This window comes from Rhinopithecus bieti, unplaced genomic scaffold (genome assembly GCF_001698545.2).
Source record: "Rhinopithecus bieti isolate Rb0 unplaced genomic scaffold, ASM169854v2 scaffold_13342, whole genome shotgun sequence".
NCBI classification, from domain to species: Eukaryota; Metazoa; Chordata; class Mammalia; order Primates; family Cercopithecidae; genus Rhinopithecus; species Rhinopithecus bieti.
Genome location: NW_016807690.1, coordinates 404,320 through 422,894, shown reverse-complemented (window position 1 = coordinate 422,894; position 18,575 = coordinate 404,320). Strand labels below are relative to the sequence as shown.

The following is an 18,575-nucleotide window of genomic DNA, read 5'->3' as shown; positions in this document are numbered from 1 at the left end:
GCATGACCCAAATCCTTTTATCCTAAAGGATCTCCCCACGAGAGTGTTTTGGACCTTCCTACTGATGGGGCAAGTTGTGAACAGAAATTTGCATACACATTCAGAGGTTGCTTGCAGTTGAAAATCAGAGGTGGGAGGGCCAGGAATGTCTGGGATTGTATAGTCAGAGGGAGTCCATGAACCGACCTGGTAACAATGGCTGGTGAGAAATGTCACTCCAGGTAGCATGGAGTCCCTGTCTGTGGAGTTCCCTTTTCCTTCTATTTGGCTTTGCTCCACTTTGCTGACCTTCAGGCCACGCTGGCTGTTTCTACCTGGGACTCTGAGCTTCCTGTGGTTCTTTAAAGGGATTTTAGGTCTGGGACTTGCTGCATCTTTTTGGTGCATGTGCATTGAAAGCCCTGCCTCAGTTGATGCCTTGTTGACCCATCCTTCCATGTTGTATAGGACCACTTAAATAGAAAGGCAGAGGATCATAAAAATCCAGAATTCTGGGAATTATGAGGAGAGGGGCAGCCAGGACTGTGGACGAAGTTTACTCCCAACAATCAGACAGATGACACACACATAACTACCAGCCACAACACATCAGAGCAAAACTAAGTCCTTGCTTAACCGTTGCAATGAACCTGGCACAGTAAGGTCTGGAGGATAAGAAGAATTCTAGCAGGGGAAACAAAACTGCAGTGATGGAATTTTCCACTATTCTGGAAATGAGGCTTCTGCTCTTTGATTTCCCTGCACAGCGCATAGTGTGACAGGGCAAGTTGCTTGGGAGAGTGGAGAGAACTTCCAGGAGAGGATGCAATTACAATATTTTGAGGTTGCAATATCTGCTGATAGCTCTTCTGAGCAGGGACCTGGCCATTCTCCTCCTCCTGAACATTTTTACTGTCGAGACCCCATTCGTCCTGTGACTCTCCCATCCCATCTCCATCATGCTATCTGGTTCCCCTGCTCATTCTCTTTTCCTTCTCTGAAAGAAGCTCTTCATCACAGCCCTTTGGTATGTGGCCAGGGGAAAAGAATGAAATGGGCCTTAAGGTCTGGTAGGTGTCTTCAAGGCCTGTGATACCTCATTAGACACACTAGACACACTTACCAAAGAATGTCTGTCTCCTGGAGGCCGTCTGAATGAAGCCGGCTGGCGGCAGACCCAGCACCTTAATAAGAATAATTCAATTGGTTCACTCTTTGTGGGATCACAGATTCAAAGGCTGAGGGGTGGGGCGTACTTTGGCCAAGCTTTGCCTTCTACAGATAAAGATCCAAAGCATTAAGTAATAACATCAGGTCAGTAGCAGAGCAAACCCAGAGCCTGAGCCTTTTCACTCCTAATCCAGGGCTGGTTTCCTATCCTAAGAATCAACACTGGCCATGTTATTCTACACGAACATCAGCACCAACTAGGGGTGAGACACCACTCTTGAGAGCAGCCAGATGTCATTGTCAAAGTAAACAAACTAGTATCCATGCTGCCATGTCGGAATTAAAGAATGATATATCCCACCATGGAGCACTGGAAAGGGAGAAGAAGATGAAAATCACCGGATGAGCATCGGACAATTACAAGACAAAATACCTTCTGGAAAAGAAAAGTGTAGCACCTACTTGTTCATCTTTTCCTACTGCAACTTGGAGGGGCACACAGAGATAAGGAAATTACAGTGTGGGTCACCTGCCCTTGCTGCTCGGTTCCCAGTCATAATCCATGCATTATCCTGCTCTTCTGTTCCTCAGACCTTTGACACTGAGGTCAAGAGGAAGCTGAGTCAGTTCTGGGGCTGTCAGAAAGTTGAAACATAGGCCCCGTTCTCTTTGGTAATGGAAACAGGAGCGGCCTGGGAATGCTTTATAAAATCATTCATTATCAACCTTAGAAGCCATCTACTCCGCTCCCCTCATTTTACAGTCCAGCGCCGGGAAATGACGAGGCAAAAAGACAGAGCCAGGACTAAGACCCCAGGTTTAATGACTCACAGGCCAGTTTTCATTCCACTGCAGCTATTTTTACCTAAGTTATTTTAATATTTTATTGTTAGTTTCAATCATGAAATGAAATTGTCTATGTTTAATCATTCTCAAGGCTATGTGTGTTTCTCTATCTGTAACTTTGTAACTGGAAAACAGAAATTTGGCAAACATATAGATAGATAGATAGATACATAGATAGATAGATAGATAGACAGATAGATAGATAGATAGTAGATAAATAGACAGATAGACAGATAGCCAGCCAGCCAACCAGCCAGCTAGCTTGGTGTTTGCACACAAAATATCTTTGTTCACTGGGAAAATCCTAAAATATAAAATTTTACATTTTAAGGTTATTTTCTGTTTTGTCTAATTTAGTTCCATAACAAGATGGCTTTCAAGTGAAAGCATAATAGATATAATTAATAATCATACAATGAGTCTTGGTAAAGCCTTGCTTAAGGAGATAGTTTTCCCAGAAAATTGTCATTTCCCACAATGAATGACTAATGCCTGAACAATACACATATTTTGAAGTCAAATAATTTCCAATTCTTGTTTTCAACATTTTAATCGGGGTGTCAGCTGACAGGTTGGTAAACATAATTTTAGATGACAGATCACCATTTGAGTCTTACATAGAACTCAAAACGAGTCACCGAATTAGATGACATTAATTAGAACAGGCTTCCTCACTGGGTTCACATATACACCACCAAGCAATTGGAATCACATTGATCCTGAGCCTGGACATTCTAGCAAGACGCATTATTCACCTATGGGTATAGGCATTCACTGAAAAAGAAAACCCAGCTCTATTCATTTTTCTAAGAGCTGTACACCCAATTAGATTTCACATTTTATTTTCAACAATTATCAAAATTTGCACACCAGATATATTTTAATGGTAACTTACCAAAAAGAAATTTTTACACATGAAGCTTATGGTATCAGGAAACGTTTAAAGCTATAATGATTGACAGAAGTTTCTAAACATAAACATATATTAAATTAGAATAAAATTCCGTGGAGGAAGTAGAAGAAAGAGTAGAAACAAAAAGCAAAAAAGAACAAAGTGAAATAAATGCACAACTCTTGAGAACTTGCTCACATACTTTCAGATAGATTTTAATGGGTGTCATGTCAGTCTGGTTTTGCATTCTTTTGGGTATTTTTGAAACAGTGGTGTAACAGTTTTATTTTAAAACGTCACTATTTACAATATGATGGAAATGACATCCTCTGCAACTATTTAAAGTTATGATAAAAATGTTAGATGTCGACTTGACAAGCACAAGGGAGTACACAATTTAAAACTACTTTTAGCAAATACCCACAACGCAAAGTATGCAGGCCATGGCCCTGGGAGAGTCTGATGCAGCCCAGTGTCTGAGGGCCAAGCCCACGGTCTCCGCGGGAGCCGACCGCCAGCCCTCCCCGTACCTCCATGATGCAGGCCAGCTGCTCCACCTCATTCTCCCCGGGGAACAGCGGGTTGCCCGTGTACAACTCTGCCATGATGCAGCCCAGGCTCCACATGTCAATGGCCATGTCGTACGGGTGGCCCAGGATCACTTCTGGGGATCGGTAGAACCGGCTTTGGATGTACGTGTATACTGCGGAGGCAACGTGGGAAAAACCTCGTGGGAAAAGCTTCCTACTCTCCGGAACGCTCTCCCCCAGGGCACCTTTTCAGTTCGACTGCGCGCCCGCTGGCGGGGAAAGGGAGGTGCAGCTGGCCAGCACTCAGAACTCTCATTACACCTAACAGCATCAAATCCCACAGCAATCTGCTTCTAAAGGAGGTGTTATTGTCCCTGCTTTATTGATAACGAACTCCAACGTAGCCATTGTTGTAGGAAAGTGAATTTGAGTCAGCCAAGTTTATGACAAACAAAACATAAGACTAAGTTTTCAAACTGTCAGATTAATTTGGGGTAGACAGCTTCTGAGTCTTGTGACTTGGCAAGGGAAGAGGCATATCAAGTTAGAAAGGGAGCATGCAAAGTGTATATTCAATATAGTATGTGCACTTATATAGAAAGAAAAATCTCAACAGATGAGGATGAACAGACTGAAGTCGAAGAAATGGAACACGGTAGTTATTTCCACATAACTGGGGTTGCTGGTTACCTGGGGAGGAGCAGGGATTCTGTACCCACTTTTCTGTTGTTTACATTGGTTATTGTCAGAACACAATTCTGTGATTTAAAACAAAATAGAGATTTAATAAAAAATAATGTTTGTATCCTGCCTGCTTCCCAAATGTATTTGTGGTACTTTGCAAAGTTGATATGCACAGAGTATTTTAGAACACGGATTTAATTGTATTTACTACATTATGTTTAGTATGTGCCAGGCACGATTCCAAGTACTTTTATAGATAAGCCCTTTCAACTCTTACATTAATTCTGTGAAGCAAGTAGTATTATTGCCTCCAATTTAAAGAAGAGAAAACGGAGGCATACAGAGGTTAAAATGTCAAGGTTACTCAGCTCTAAGTGACAGAGCTGGGATTTGAGAGTAGGCAGTCCAGTTCTAGTATCAATACTAGATACCGCCTCACAGTTAAAATAAAGATAAAAAAAGAAGTCAGAAAATATGCAAAGGGGGAAATGACTGCTAGAAATCAAGGAAAAAATAATTACAAATTCAGTTCTGAGCATCTTGGCAGCCAAGATAAATGACAACTGATAAGTTACACAACTTTCAACATCTGAGAAGAGAAAACATACAAGTTCTTTGTAGGAAGCATTATTTTTTAGCTGGAATTTCTTATAGGATTCATACATAAGAGACATAAAGGTCTTATGTCCTCAAAAATTGATCCGCCAGAGAGAGGCCTGGATGGAGGACACAGTGGCATGCTGTTCCCATGGCAGTGTGGTCCTGGCTGCTGCCAAGGCAGGTGCCGGGGTCTCCCTTGCCTCAATGTGAAGAGCTTAGAAAGAGGAGGAGAGCAGAACTCCCCTGGCCATCTCTGTGACCCCAGCTGCCACATTTTACACAGCCAGGAGGGAGATAGAGGGAGAGAAGGGAAGGACGATGCGGAGCGGAAATATTAATGGTGGGAGAGACGAAAATGAATGAAAATAAAGATACTGATTCAAAAGAAAGTGAAGAATACAAAGGTGACTCTGAAAAGGACCTGGAGTGGTTAACTAATGAAAATGAAAAAAGTGATGCCAGCATAATAGAGATGGCTTGTGAGAAGGAAGAGACTATTAACCAAGACTTCAAAGAGAATGGAACAGTAATAGAACACGCCAAACGGCTTTCTGATCCTGACAAATCTTTGCAGGCTGAGGTCCCACCGAGAAGAAATGACTTGATTTCTGTTCCAAGCATTCAACCTTTGGATCCCATATCAGATTCAAATAGTGAAAACTCTTTCCAGGAATCCAAACTAGAAAGCAGAAAGACTTGGAGGAGGAAGAGGATGAGGAAGTAAGGAGATATATTATGGAGAAAGTTGTACAAGCTAACAAGCTTCTACAGCATCAAGAACCTGTGAATGATAAAAGGGAGCAAAAACTTAAGCTCAAGGACAAATTAATTGATCTGGAAGTTCCTCCGCTAAAAGACACTAATACTTACAAAAATTATTTTGAAAATGAAAGGATTATGTTTGGGAAGCTGTCACAGTTATGTATTTCCAAATATTTGGGACAAGTAAATGTGCTCCTGTCACTTACTAATGGAAGCTGTGAAATAAACAAGGATAGGACAATACTGGTGGAGAGAGATGGAAAATTTCAACTTCTGAGTTTACAAGACATTGAGAGTCAGGGGTTTTGCCTACCAATAATAATGCAAACAGTACAGAAAATGACCCTCAGCAGTTGTTACCCAGATCTTCCAACTCCTGTGTCAGTGGCATCAAGAAAGAAGATTCTGCAGGAAAGATTGACGCTGTCACTCACTCATCAACAGGACAGCCGCTGGCTTATATCCCTCAGCCACCACTCAACTGCAAGACTTGTCTAATTCAGATCGAAGTAAAGGGAATGGGAAATCTAATCAGGACAGAGTCTGAACATATCTCACCAGTGACCTCAACGTACTGTCTTTCCCCTTGACAGAAAGAACTACAAAAACAACTGGAACAACAGACAGAAAAGCTGAAAAGAGAGGAAGAGCAACAGAAAATAGAAGAAGAGAAAGAAAAAAGAAGAGGGAGAATGACATGGTATTTAAAGCATGGTTGCAAAAGAAAAGAGAGCAGGTCTTAGAAATGAGGAGAATTCACCAAGCAAAGCAAATTGAAGACATGATCAGTAGAGTAAGCAAAACTTCTCTGAAAACACAGTTCATTACGATATGAATAGCTGAACTTATTTAAGAAGGAGTCTGGATATCCAGACTAACAGCTTGAAGAAGTAGAAAAGTGGTTTATTCAAGAACTAAACCCTTGCAAAGATGCAACATGCAGATACTTTCCAAGCACGTGTTCTAAGAGGCCTTGTGAAAAGAAAATGATCACATTTCTTCGGACTTTGATGGAACGAAAATAGAAAAGGTCAATTGTTTTTCAAGATAGTAACTTGGTATTTCAAACAGGACAAAGATAACAACGCGAGCACACACGCGAAAAAAAACCCTATAGACTGGTCTCACTTACGACTAGACATATAGAAATCTTATGTAAATCTTTAGCAAATTAAAGACACCAAATTATTTAATTTAAAAAAAATGTTTAAATTGAAAATCCAAGAGAAAATTTTAAAAATCATCCATATCCTTACTAAAAAAAAGATATATATGTAAAGTCAAAGTCGAAAATTCAACCCCAAGCTCTTCCAGGCTCATCTCCAGTGATAACCAGTTTTGACAGTGTGGTGCAAATCCTTTTCTATCTTATTTATCAATTTACATGTCAAAAGTTTCATTATTCAGTTTTTTTCACTTACTTCATCATGGAGATCTTTCTAGGCCATTACATTTAAATCTCTCTTTTCAAATAGCTCGTGGTATAACAGTGTTAATTTATTAAACCATTCTTCATTTGTAGATGTTTAGGTTGGTTCTAATGTTACGCTACTTAACAGTGCAGTAGTGAAGATGTACATTCTATGGGAACATCTGTCATCTGGAGGACAGGTTCTTCAGAGGGGAATTTATAATTTTTGAAGGTTTAGAGTGAAATGTTTGGTTAAAGATGCAAAAGTAACCTCCCAAAAGGTAATACGAATTTATAGTTCCTCCAACAATGTGTGAGAGTGAATGGCTAACACTGCATGTGGTGCATCAACTTATTTTTTTCTTCAAATTAATAATATACCTGTTTGTATATGAGCACGTGTGAGAAATAAGAAGAAATAGATACAGGACTCTACCCCTAGTTTTTGGCACAGAGTTCCTAAAACCTTTTTAATTTCTTGAGTGATAGGGATTCTACATGTATCTCTTGTTCTAATAATTGATCTTTTGTCCTGGCTTCTGACATAGAGCTCCTAATCCTTTGGAACTTCTTAGGTGATAGGACTCTCTTTGTTCTAATGAGATGACTCTTGGTGGGCTCCTGAATAGGGTCTGGTTGCCGGAAAGACTAAGCCGTGATTAGAAGCTTGGAACTTGCAGTTCTAACTCGTTTCTTCTAGGAAGGGGGAAGGGGCTAGAAATTGAGTTAAGAATCTCAATGACTATGTGATGAAGCCTTCATAAAAATCCCCAAGCTGCAGGATTCAGAGAGCTTCCAGGGTATGGGCAATGCGGTGTTGGGAGGGTGGCATGCCCCCAAGAGGGCATGGAAGCTTCACACCCCTCCCAAATATTTTGCCTTGTGTATCTCTCCTCTGTGTCTTTTGTCACATTCTTTATTAATAAACTTGTAAATGTTTTTTCCTGGAAAAAAAAAATTGATCTGCCTAACATTTGGAAACATCTATCTAGTCATCCTTTCTTCAGCCTCAGGAAGCTTCCTCTGACAGCCCTTGTCCCCTTAAAGGCTGGTCCCAAAGTCCCTCTGTTGTGTACCTTTAACACAGCCTGTGTACATCTCTACTCATTGTATTCACCATATTATTTTTATCTTTCTGTCTCTTACATTAGATCATAAGCAACCTGAGGACAGGGAATGTTCATTTTTTGTTCCTGGTACCCAGGACAGTGACTGACACAAAACAGATCATAAATGTCTGTTGAATGGTACATGTTGTCTATAGCGAACCTGATAAGCCAAAAGAACACAATATTGAATCAAGTTCAGTAAACGCTGTGAAAATGTACTCCAGAGCTACTTTTTGGATCCTAGCTTGAAAAAGTATAAAACCGAGAGGATCTGGGGCAGCGGATTCCAAGCTTCAGAATGACCATGGTTTCTGAAGTGCAGACTCCCAGCTACTTCCCAGAAATTTGGATTAGGAACATGCGCCGTAAGGCCCTGGAAACTATCATTTTTTGGAGCCCCAAAGCAATTCAGATACACAGGTAGTTAGTTTTGGGACTCACTGTTCTTGGATAATTCCATATCCACAAAATATGAGAGCTTGAAAGCACCCTTTTAGTACTTGGATACAACTTTCTCATTTTATAGATGAGGAAACTTGGGCTCAGAGAAGTGAAGCACCTTGTTCAGAATCAGACTGGTAGTGGTGATAGCTGAGCCCAGGCTAGAAGCCGGGTGACCTTGTGTGTGAAGGGAGATAAATTGCAATAGGAAAACTCAGATGACGGGACTGGCATGGGGCCTACCTTTCTGGTGTTCATAACAGCTTGATCCAAAGTCAATGACTTTAACAGAGACTTGGCCTTTTTGGTATAGCACTATATTTTCCTAGAGAGAAGAAAAGACATATGTCAAGCTACAGTAATGCTGCCCTAGGCCCTCTGCTTACCTTAATGCTCCCCATCCTTCAGGGCCCAGTTCAAATATGACCACCTCCACGGGCCTCCTCCCACATCCTCTCCAAAATCCCATCATCCTCCCCTTTGACTTCCCATTTGATTTGTGGTCGGTATTTCTCTTTTGGACCTCATAGTCACTGCTTTGCAGAGTTTCGTTTGCATATATTTTGTCACTTTCCCGCTATGGATTCTGCAACTCCGGAAGACTGTGACTTTGTTTTCATCTTCTTTGGCACCTGGTTCTAGGCTTTGCTTGCATGGCCTTAGAAATGCCATTGACTGAATTTGTTTGACATTCCCATTAAATGCCCCCCTTGACATACATACTGCCATGACAATAGAGCACAAAAAAAAAAAAAAAAAAAAAAAAAAAAGGTCAAAGGCAATGCTTCTTTGATTGGAGTTTGTGATTCTTACGCAGCCTAGGGAATAGAATGGGTATTTCCAGAGTGTTTCCACGGCAGGACGGAGGTGGTACTCACGGGCTTGAGATCGCAGTGAATGATTTTCTCTACAGAAAGCATTTGCAAGCACTTCAAGACAGAGAGAGTGAAACGCCGAACTATCGACAGACTGAAGCCTTGAAAGTTGTTTTTCTTCATCAACTCGTACAAGTTGATTCTGGAAAAGAGAGGGGAAAAGTGATGCCTGTGGGTGTAAGAAAATATAGAAGGCTGAATTGGAACCTGCAAACAATCTTGTATCACCTGGTTTCACTCTAGTAGCAGGCAAGCCTCAGACCAGGATGCAGGGCTTTCATGCCGTTATAGACTCAGCTTTCCCGCTGAATCATGGTGGGCCCGGGGTGAAACCGTGTCAGACTCTCAGATGTCCCCTCATCTCTTATGTGACAAGACCACTGAAGCACTTTCTTATGCAGGTGGGTTAAGAGGTTGGCCCAAACTTCTGAAATAGTCATAGTTCCTCAGGCCCTTGGGAGGGACCCAGGAAACCCACCAGTCACTCAAACAAGCAGCCACTGCTGCCCAGGCCTAATAAGGGCTGTCTAAGGACATCAGGTTCCTGACAAGTAAGGAAGAAGAGAGTGGGCAGATGGGGGCTGAGGCCAGAGGGAGCCCCTGCTCCTCCCAAAGTGTGGCTGTTTGGTCTCACCTAATTATTCCCTTGAGAAATGCAAGCTCGCTCTTGCCAGAGAATCTGAAATTCTCTAGGGTGACAGGAGCCTACTGTATGATATGACGTCTACAGACTTATGAATGTTAGAAACTAACATTAATACAATGCATTTGAAGAAGAAACATTTATTTGTGAACTGCCAGATGAAACTTCTGTGCAAGCTGTGAGATGGGGAGAGAAGGGAAAGAGCATGACCCTAAAATGGCTTTTCAGCAACCTTCTGCTGGTTCCTCCTCATCTTCCATTCCTAAGATCATCTAGCTTTGGTAGTATTTAGCAAGCCACTCGTTCTTAATGTTTTTTTAGAGATGGGGTCTTGCTATGTTGTCCAGGATGGTCTCAAACTTTTGGACTCAAGTGACCTCCCAACTTGGCCTCCCAAGATGCTGAGATTACAGGTGTGAGTCACCACGCCCAGCCAGAGCCATTCATTTTATTTTATTTATTTTTTTTTTTGACAGAGTCTTGCTCTGTTGCCCAGGCTGGAGTGCAGTGGCACAATCTCAGCTCACTGCAACCTCTGCCTCCTACATTCAAGTGATTCTCCTGCCTCTGCCTTCCAAGTAGCTGGGATTACAATCACACACCACTACACCCAGCTGTTTTTAGTAGAGATGGGGTTTTTAGTAGAGATGTGTTTTTAGTAGAGATGGGGTTTCACCCTTTTGGCCAGGCTGGTCTTGAACTCCTGACCTCAAGTGATTCACCCGCCTCAGCCTCCCAAAGTGCTGGGATACAGGCGTGAGCCGTCACACCCGGCCGCCATTCATTCTTGAGGGCTGCAAAGGAGATGTGAGACATGGCTCTGGCCCCATCCTGACTAGTCACCTGGGCAACTCCCTCATCTCTCTGGGCTATGGATTCCTCGTGCACACCCTGGCCCTCTGACCTCCCAGAGCTCTTTTAAGCACAGTGACATCCTAACTGTGCACTGTAATTCATGGCCAAGAAAGGCAGACTGAGCTGTCCATTTGGCCACAGAGAAGATAATTTACCTCTGCGTATCAGAGACTCGACCACGCTTTGTAATAACCGGAAATGGTGAGGAGAGTGTCACCTTACCTGCTAATTCAAATGTATCTGGTTGCTAGAGTGTCACCATCAGCAGTGGTGTCCTGGGAGCACTGAGCTACCAGCTTGCTGAATCCAGTAACACTCTGAGAGCTCACCCCTGCTTATTCTCCTTTGCTAAATGCATTCTGGGTTTCTAGTTTTATATAAATTGCATCAGATGGTCTTCCCAGAGAGAAAAATAATGAAACTAGCATGCCCTTGCGATTGGCCTGCCTTGTCAGCTCCAATATTCAGCCAGGCCATACCAATCTATTTAAGTCAGGCTCTGCTCTCCTACCAAAAATATCTGCTCTTGTCCTTATTGACTCAAAATCAAAACCCTTTTCCCACTCTGAGCAGCCAGCTGCCTATCCCTTTAGGTTTCAGCCTCTGCACAATCAGGCCAGAAAGCCCACGAGTGGGGAATATGATAGCAAACAAAGAAAAGTCCTTTTTGACTATTTTGGTTTAGCTCTTAAGGAAAGAGGCCTTGTTTTGGTCATGTCACCTGGCCCAGTACCCACCCCAGGGAAGTACATCACGGGGAAGCTGGCAGGTGACAGGCATACCAAGATTGTCTGCTTTCATCCCAGCCTCCTTGCTCCTGGGCCTTCTGGATAACTAAGTGACTGTCATGAACATTCTAGTTATTAAATATGCACATCCAGAAAAATCTAGTGTTCTGACCTCAAACACTATCACTTAGGTAACTTTTCCAGAGGAAATGAGTTAAGAAGAAAAGGCAGCTGACCCCAGGAGCTCAAAGGTGATGCAGAAGTGATTGCGAAAGTAGAAAAAGTCCTTCATATGCACCACATTGTAGGTGTTGTCTTTGTCCTTCTTTCTGAGGGCTTCCAGGATCTTCAGCTCCACCAGGGCCTGCTGGTGAAATCTGAGGGGATTGGGAGTGGCAGGCAGGGTGGGAAATGGAGACAGAAACATCAGTGTCAGGTCCCACTGCAGCAGTCAGCCCCTCCCCATGACCCCAGCAAGACTGTCTAGTGGCAGGAAGCGCTAAAAACACCATACTGTCGCCTCCTCTTTGCCCTGTCATGGAATCAGACAGGTAGAAAGAGAAAAGGGAAAACAAAAGGGAAGATTGGAGGCTGAGGCAGAGTCAGGAAGGGCTGGCATTCTGCAGGGGCCAGAGTCACACAGTCCCTCTTCTGTGGCCTATGTCATCCCCCAAGCCACACCTCTTCTTGTTCCTGATGATTTTCAGGGCCACCAGCTCATTGTTTTTGTGATCCAAGCACTTGGCCACCTGTCCAAAGGACCCCTTCCCGATCATCTCCAGAACCTCATAGCGGTAGGCAATGTGATCATGCAGGACCTGTGGAAGCCAGGCCGGAGGTGAAGAGCAAAGCCATGGGCTCCCGGGCCTTCCTGGCACGGGGCCCTGGCATTCCCACCCCCAGATTATGGCTCACTCCTGGGGGCATTTTCTAACTGCACTGGGCACTTATGCACTTATGGGACTCTCGCCCTCATCTCATTGTGACTGCAATGGGGAGCTTGTTGGCTGGATTCTGGGCCACCCATGTGGTGCCAGGGAAAGTCCCACAGGCTTGATCCATGTCAAGCAGCACAAAGAACACTGGATGGTTTTAGGAAACTTGGGATCTAGTCCCAGTATTGTAGTTCTAGTTCTAGTCCTCCAGTTTTCTACATGTTTTAGGATCTATAAAGTAAGAGGGTTGGACAAAGCGGTCCTGAAAGTCCCTTTCGGTTTGGACATTTTATGAGTCTTGAAGTTAAGCAGCATCTCTGGTTTGGAGAAAGTTTTTTTTTTGTTTGTTTTTGTTTTGTTTTTTTTTGAGACGGAGTCTCGCTGTGTCACCCAGGCTGGAGTGCAGTGGCCGGATCTCAGCTCACTGCAAGCTCCGCCTCCCGGGTTTACGCCATTCTCCTGCCTCAGCCTCCCGAGTAGCTGGGACTACAGGCGACCACCACCTCGCCCGGCTAGTTGTTGTTGTGTTTTTTTTTTGTATTTTTTAGTAGAGACGGGGTTTCACCGTGTTAGCCAGGATGGTCTCGATCTCCTGACCTCGTGATGCGCCCGTCTCAGCCTCCCAAAGTGCTGGGATTACAGGCTTGCTTGAGCCACCGTGCCCAGCCTCTGAGAAAGTCTTGTTTCTGACCCCTGATGTGTCTCTATCAATCAGATAAGGCGTTAGGTCTGCTCTGCCTCTTCCTGGCCAAATTTGATTCTCCTTTGGGCTTACTGGGATTTAATGCTATCCTGGAGTTAGCAGTACAGAACTTGGACCTTTCTTGATGAAGAGAAATATTTCAAGAGCCAGAATCACCCATGTCTCTCCCTATGTTAGAAACTAGAGAGCAGGGGGTTAATCAAAACCACAGGAAATTTTCTATTAAAAATACTTCAGCTTTAGACAAGCAACTTGAGACAACCATTCTGAGCTGCAGTGCTGTTGTCTGTAAACTGAAGATGCTGGATAAGATTATCTCTAAGGTCCTCAGGCTCTGTGGGTCTCTGATTTCTAGTGTTACACTCATGAGTTTGGGAGAGGTGAAGGATTAAGTGTTTGTGTACAAGTCCTCAGGATATGTTTGAGAATGTGTACTGGGGGTCTGTTCATATGGGAGGAATCTAGACTGAATTTGAACACGTACAACTTTCCTGATCTATGGATGTAGGTTAGTCTACTTGTAAGGATCTGTCATGAGAATGTATGGGAAAAGGACAGGGACAGGATCCACACACATGCGGCTATAAAATTACATATGTGTTTTCTTAGCATTTGTGCTTGCCTTCTGCATACTACCACTTAGTGTCATAATTGTTCATTCACATGTCAACTTTGACATTGATTATGGTTACCTGAAAGCAAGAACCATTTTGTATTCATTTGTGATAGCTTCCTTTATATTTCCAGAGTCTAGTAGATGCCCAAGTTTATGATAGATTATCAATACACAGGCATTCAATTAACATTTGTCGACAAAATAAAGTGAGAATGCAGCTGTGTTGCTTGCTTGGCAATTTGGCTATGTGCAGTATGTATTTGTGTGTGTACTGGAATGCAATAAGGGTGGTGATTTTTAGCTTACAGAGAACACATATTATCCCTTTCTTCCCCACAACGCCCTTCCCCCACCAAAAAAACAAAAGCCTTTTCTAAGATTTGAGACTGAAGAACTGAGTTCCAATGAATTAATTTAAAAGTGGTACTGACACCCTTAGGGAATTCCCGGAGACCCTAGGCTCCGGTAGGGTGGAGCAGAGGAAGGAGCAGGGAGGGAGGGGTTGAGGAGGTCTAGCTGAATCAGAGTTAAGATTTATACTGGAGATTCCCAGCCGGGCGCAGTGGCTCACACCTGTAATCCCAGCCCTTTGGGAGGCCAAGGCAGACGGATCACCTGAGGTCAGGAGTTTGAGACCAGCCTGACCAACACAGTGAAATCCTGCCTCTACTAAAAATACAAAAATCAGCCAGGCGTGGTGGCAGGCGCCTGTAATCCCTGTACTCTGGAGGCTGAAGCAAGAGAATCGCCTGAACCCAGAAGGTGGAGGTTGCAGTGAGTCGTTCACACCACTGCACTCCAACCTGGGCAACTCCATCTCAAAAAAATACATATATATACTACTGGAGATTCCTAACCAAGGATCCACTAACCACCTATAATTTTATGTATGTGCAGGTTGTCTTTTCTGGGATGAGGACCTATAGCTTTTATCAGGCTCCCAAAGGGATTCTTGACTGAAAATATTGAACCCAGGCTCTAGAAGGCACTGTGTGACAGAAATGAAATCCTTGCATCTCAAAGTGTGGTCCAAGGATCAGCAGCACAGGCATCACCTGGAAGCTCAGGCCCTAGCCCCAGACCGGCTGGATAAGAACTTGCATTTTAACAAGATCCTGCAAGTGGTTTGTGTTCATAGTAATGCTAGACTAACATGGCCCTCAATGCTGTTAATAAAATCTGCCTCTTCTATGAGCCCTCAGGCTCATCTTGTCTTTTAAATCCAAGTTGCAATGAAATGTTCTGAAGAGGAAATTCCTGACAGCCCACAGTCTAGTGCACTAAGCATCACACATCCCAACATGCTCAGCCCTGGGAATCACTGCCCAGCTTTCACCTTCAGGCTGGGAAGAGGCACCGCCCTGGGGAAGCCAAGGGCTACAGTCAGAAGAGGAGGAGGAAAAGGAGCTGTTGGGATCAATTTTTAAAAAACAGAATGAAATTCAGCTCTATGCACCAGGGACTACAGTGACAAAAGCTTTTTTGTCTGTGGGGGAAATGGCATCTATTATAAAAGAGAAAAGAGTCCATGTATGGGCTTGTATTGAGGAGACAAAAAAGGAAATGTTGGGAAAACTTCTCCTTATTTCGGTCTGGCCTTTTCCAGTGGGCTATACAGGGAAGGAGCCTGTGGGAGCTCACCCAGGATGCAGACCAGCTACCCCAAGTACGCTTGGGGGAAAGTCAGTCTTCCATTAGTAGAGTATTTTGCATACTAAATTGCATGTTTCCCCATTTTCAAGCATGGTATTTCTTTGGTTTGGCACTACCAGAATACTTCAGGACATCTAGTCTCCAACATGTCAGCACCAAATCCTACAAAATACCCCTGCTTTTTTCCTTTCTAGACTACCTGTTGTCCCCCGGCCCCTGGAGGTTCCCATGGCCCCCACCCCCATCACCTTCAGATAGGAGCCTTGCTCATCATCAAAACTTGTCTTGCTAAATTTCTCAGGAGCCAGGTCGAGCTTCTTGGCTTCAAGCCCCAGGAACCACAGCTCCGTGTAGCCCAGGATTTCACTTTGCTCATATGGAGACAGCTGATTCTTAAAAAGCTTTAGGGCCTCTGTGAAAAACACTACAATTGTGAGTTAAGTTGAGGCAGCATAGGATTTGCCCAGGATGCAGATGATGGCATCCTTCTAGGTCACGAGCCATCAGCCTGTTTCCCAGCTGGGTGGCTCACTGAGGACCATGCATCTGGCATCTCACAAGATGGAAGTATGACAAAGATAACTGTCAAGGTCTCGCACTTAGTTCAACAAATCAAGAAAAGAACACAAGGACAGGGAAAGGGAGAGCTCAGTCCCCATACACCTGGGGGTTAGAGCAGCGTGGGTAAAAATTCCAGGAGTAAAATTAGTGTCAACAATAGTATATCATTTAGGTGGCAAGTTGCCCAAGTTAATGTGGAATTAAGCTATAATTAGTTGAGAGGCTTTGAAAACTGTAATGTCTGCAGGGCCAGACAGGTAACATAAAGGCAACATTAAAGGCCCAGGAGCCTTCACGCTCAAATCTGCAGCTGAATCAGGAAGGACCTCAGATTGCAAGGAGAGATTATGAGTTAGGACTTTTGTACACTGGCCAGATCACATCGGCACCCTGGTGCGTGATCAGGGGTAAAATTCACAGTAATTGATAAACTACAGCATTCTCAGAGAAAAGAAACTAGGATTAGGACGGGGACACCATATTATCTGACAAACTGCTGAAGCGTTAGAGAGGGAACTGCAAGGAAAAAGAAAAAGACTTACAGGGGACAAGACTTCTGTTTTCATATAAGTGAAGGGCAGTCATGTATACGCTGAATAAGGCATGTTCTTTGCCCAGAGGACAGAGCCAAGGCATAAGACAGCAGGGGGGCAGACGGCAGCTCTGTAAAGGCAGAACCAGCTCAGGACTGAAATGACCTCTTCGTGCAGAGTTCCCAGAGTTGTTTAAGAACAACAAGCACCACTTTCAGTTTCTAGGTTGTGGTAGAAGAGCTGTGAAGCATCTGATGATGGCACCCATAGTGGGTGCTTGGTGGGTTTGGGTGGTCTTCCTTTGCATCCTGATAGGTTATGAGTCTCTGAACCCCGTTAGAAGTCTAGCCACTGGCCAAAAACCCATGTGTAATCTTTCAGGCCTGACCACAAGGCAGTCCACAAAGGCTTCACCTGGCAAGCCTCATGGGTAAAGATGCCTCCCTGCAGCAGAGCTGGTGCACAGCCAGTGCATTGCAGTCTCTGAAGGAAGCTACAGCCACGGACAGAGACCCCTGGCTGACTATGCTCTTCTACGCATCTGCATTTCTAACCAAGATCCGCCCCCAGAGGCTCCTCTCCAACACCTCCTTACCAAGAGGAAGGAGCAAGCTTCAACACCCTTTGCTCTGATCTCTGTATTCAGTACCTTTCCACTCCTAGCTCATCCACTCTCTCAGTGCCTTCCGCCTGGCCCCTGGGTCCATAAAATGACAGGAACCTTCTGTCTGGCTCCTTAGGCAAATGAGACACTTCCTTCTGTCTGCACGGGTACATCCCGCCCTTGCCCAGAGTCACTCCATAGGGGAAAATTCAGCCTCCTATTCACCCTCTTGCTTACACTAACACAGTCAGAGGTTCAATGCTTAACTTCTACTTTCCTCGTGGTTTGCTGCCTTCATTGACGACTCTGACACCTGGCAGCTTAGCTCACTCCAGCACAGCTTAGCTCTTGACACCCTGACCTTCCATAACCACCTCCAAACCCTGCTACTACCCCCAAAGGCGTACCTGCCGCTGTCAGAGGCACCTTGTGCTTCTTTGGTGACTTCTCCTGTGCCTTGGGATCCTGGATTTTAATGCTAGGGTGGAAAGGTATTTCTGAAGCCTTGAGCTCTGAGGCCGGCATCTGATTGTGAGCTTGAGTCTCCTGTCCAGGAAAAGAGGTTTGCAATAAATAACTACTTAAGACTCTCCTGGCGGCCATAACCGTTTATTTAACCAAAGACACCCACCTCCAGCCAGGCTCTTTACTTACCTCTCCAGGGAGAAAACAGCAATTAAGAGACAGTAGTTTCTCCCTATCTCTCTCCCAAAGGAAGTATCTGTCTGACTCACACTGTTCCTGGGGAGACCCCTGGACCTTACAGTATGCTGTTGACAACCCCAGCAACATCTCGCTGTGCGAAGAGATGGGAACAGTTTTTCACTGCTGCTCTTAAGAAGGTGAGTTCCCAGCTAGACAAAGTGACTTGCCCAGGAGCACGTGAAATTATGTGTGTGTGACACCTCTTTCTGTTGACATCTTGTCACCTATTATCTCATTTGGTCCCTACACAAAAGAAGCAGGAGGACATGGGAGGAAACTAATATTTTGTATGGTTCCACCTTTCATGCACAGCATTTCATTATTCCTTTCCTCGATGAATCCTCCTGACAGCTCTACAGAGGGACCATTTCATAGCTAAGAAAAGGTTAAGGACTTATTTGCTCAAGCTTATAGTCATTGTAAAGAATGAGAACAGGACCAGAACCCAACTCTTCAGCAGATACTGTGCTTTTCCCCACCATCCTGGGCCTTTCTAAAACCTTGGACTAAAACCTTCTCAGGGTCCCGTGCATCTGCACTCACCTGATACAGCAGGGATGACTTCAGCAGGACTTTCTTGCTAATGTGTGGGAAGCTTACCATATTCTTCTTCCCCTTGGTGTCCACAAAGGGGAGTGAAGTAACACTGGTGTTCTGTAGAAGGAGAAACTGCATACGTTACAAAAGCCTTAGGCAAGAAAACATCTCCAGGGGTCATTTCTTTTTTTTTTTTTTTTTTT

The 18,575-nt window shown here is 44.1% G+C and overlaps 1 protein-coding gene across 19 annotated transcripts in view; it reads right to left on the bottom strand.

Moving 5' to 3' along the window:
* DYRK4 (dual specificity tyrosine phosphorylation regulated kinase 4) overlaps nucleotides 1-18,575 on the bottom strand; it is a 57,464-nt gene that overhangs the window by 5,641 nt on the left and 33,248 nt on the right. For 17 of the 19 annotated variants that reach the window (XR_001887532.1, XR_001887533.1, XM_017883300.1 and 14 more), the window contains 9 exons: nucleotides 18,379-18,489; nucleotides 17,538-17,676; nucleotides 15,681-15,844; nucleotides 12,207-12,343; nucleotides 11,762-11,902; nucleotides 9,303-9,441; nucleotides 8,668-8,749; nucleotides 3,418-3,590; nucleotides 1,103-1,163 (listed from right to left, as the gene is read on the bottom strand). Coding sequence is in view for 17 of the 19 variants with exons in the window: in XM_017883300.1 (XP_017738789.1) it covers nucleotides 1,103-1,163; nucleotides 3,418-3,590; nucleotides 8,668-8,749; nucleotides 9,303-9,441; nucleotides 11,762-11,902; nucleotides 12,207-12,343; nucleotides 15,681-15,844; nucleotides 17,538-17,676; nucleotides 18,379-18,489 (1,147 nt within the window). In the remaining 2 variants the exon portion in view is untranslated. Of the gene's footprint in view, nucleotides 1-1,102; nucleotides 1,164-3,417; nucleotides 3,591-8,667; nucleotides 8,750-9,302; nucleotides 9,442-11,697; nucleotides 11,903-12,206; nucleotides 12,344-15,680; nucleotides 15,845-17,537; nucleotides 17,677-18,378; nucleotides 18,490-18,575 lie in introns of those variants that run through there. The other 2 variants (XM_017883306.1, XM_017883312.1) reach the window with 2 other exon arrangements.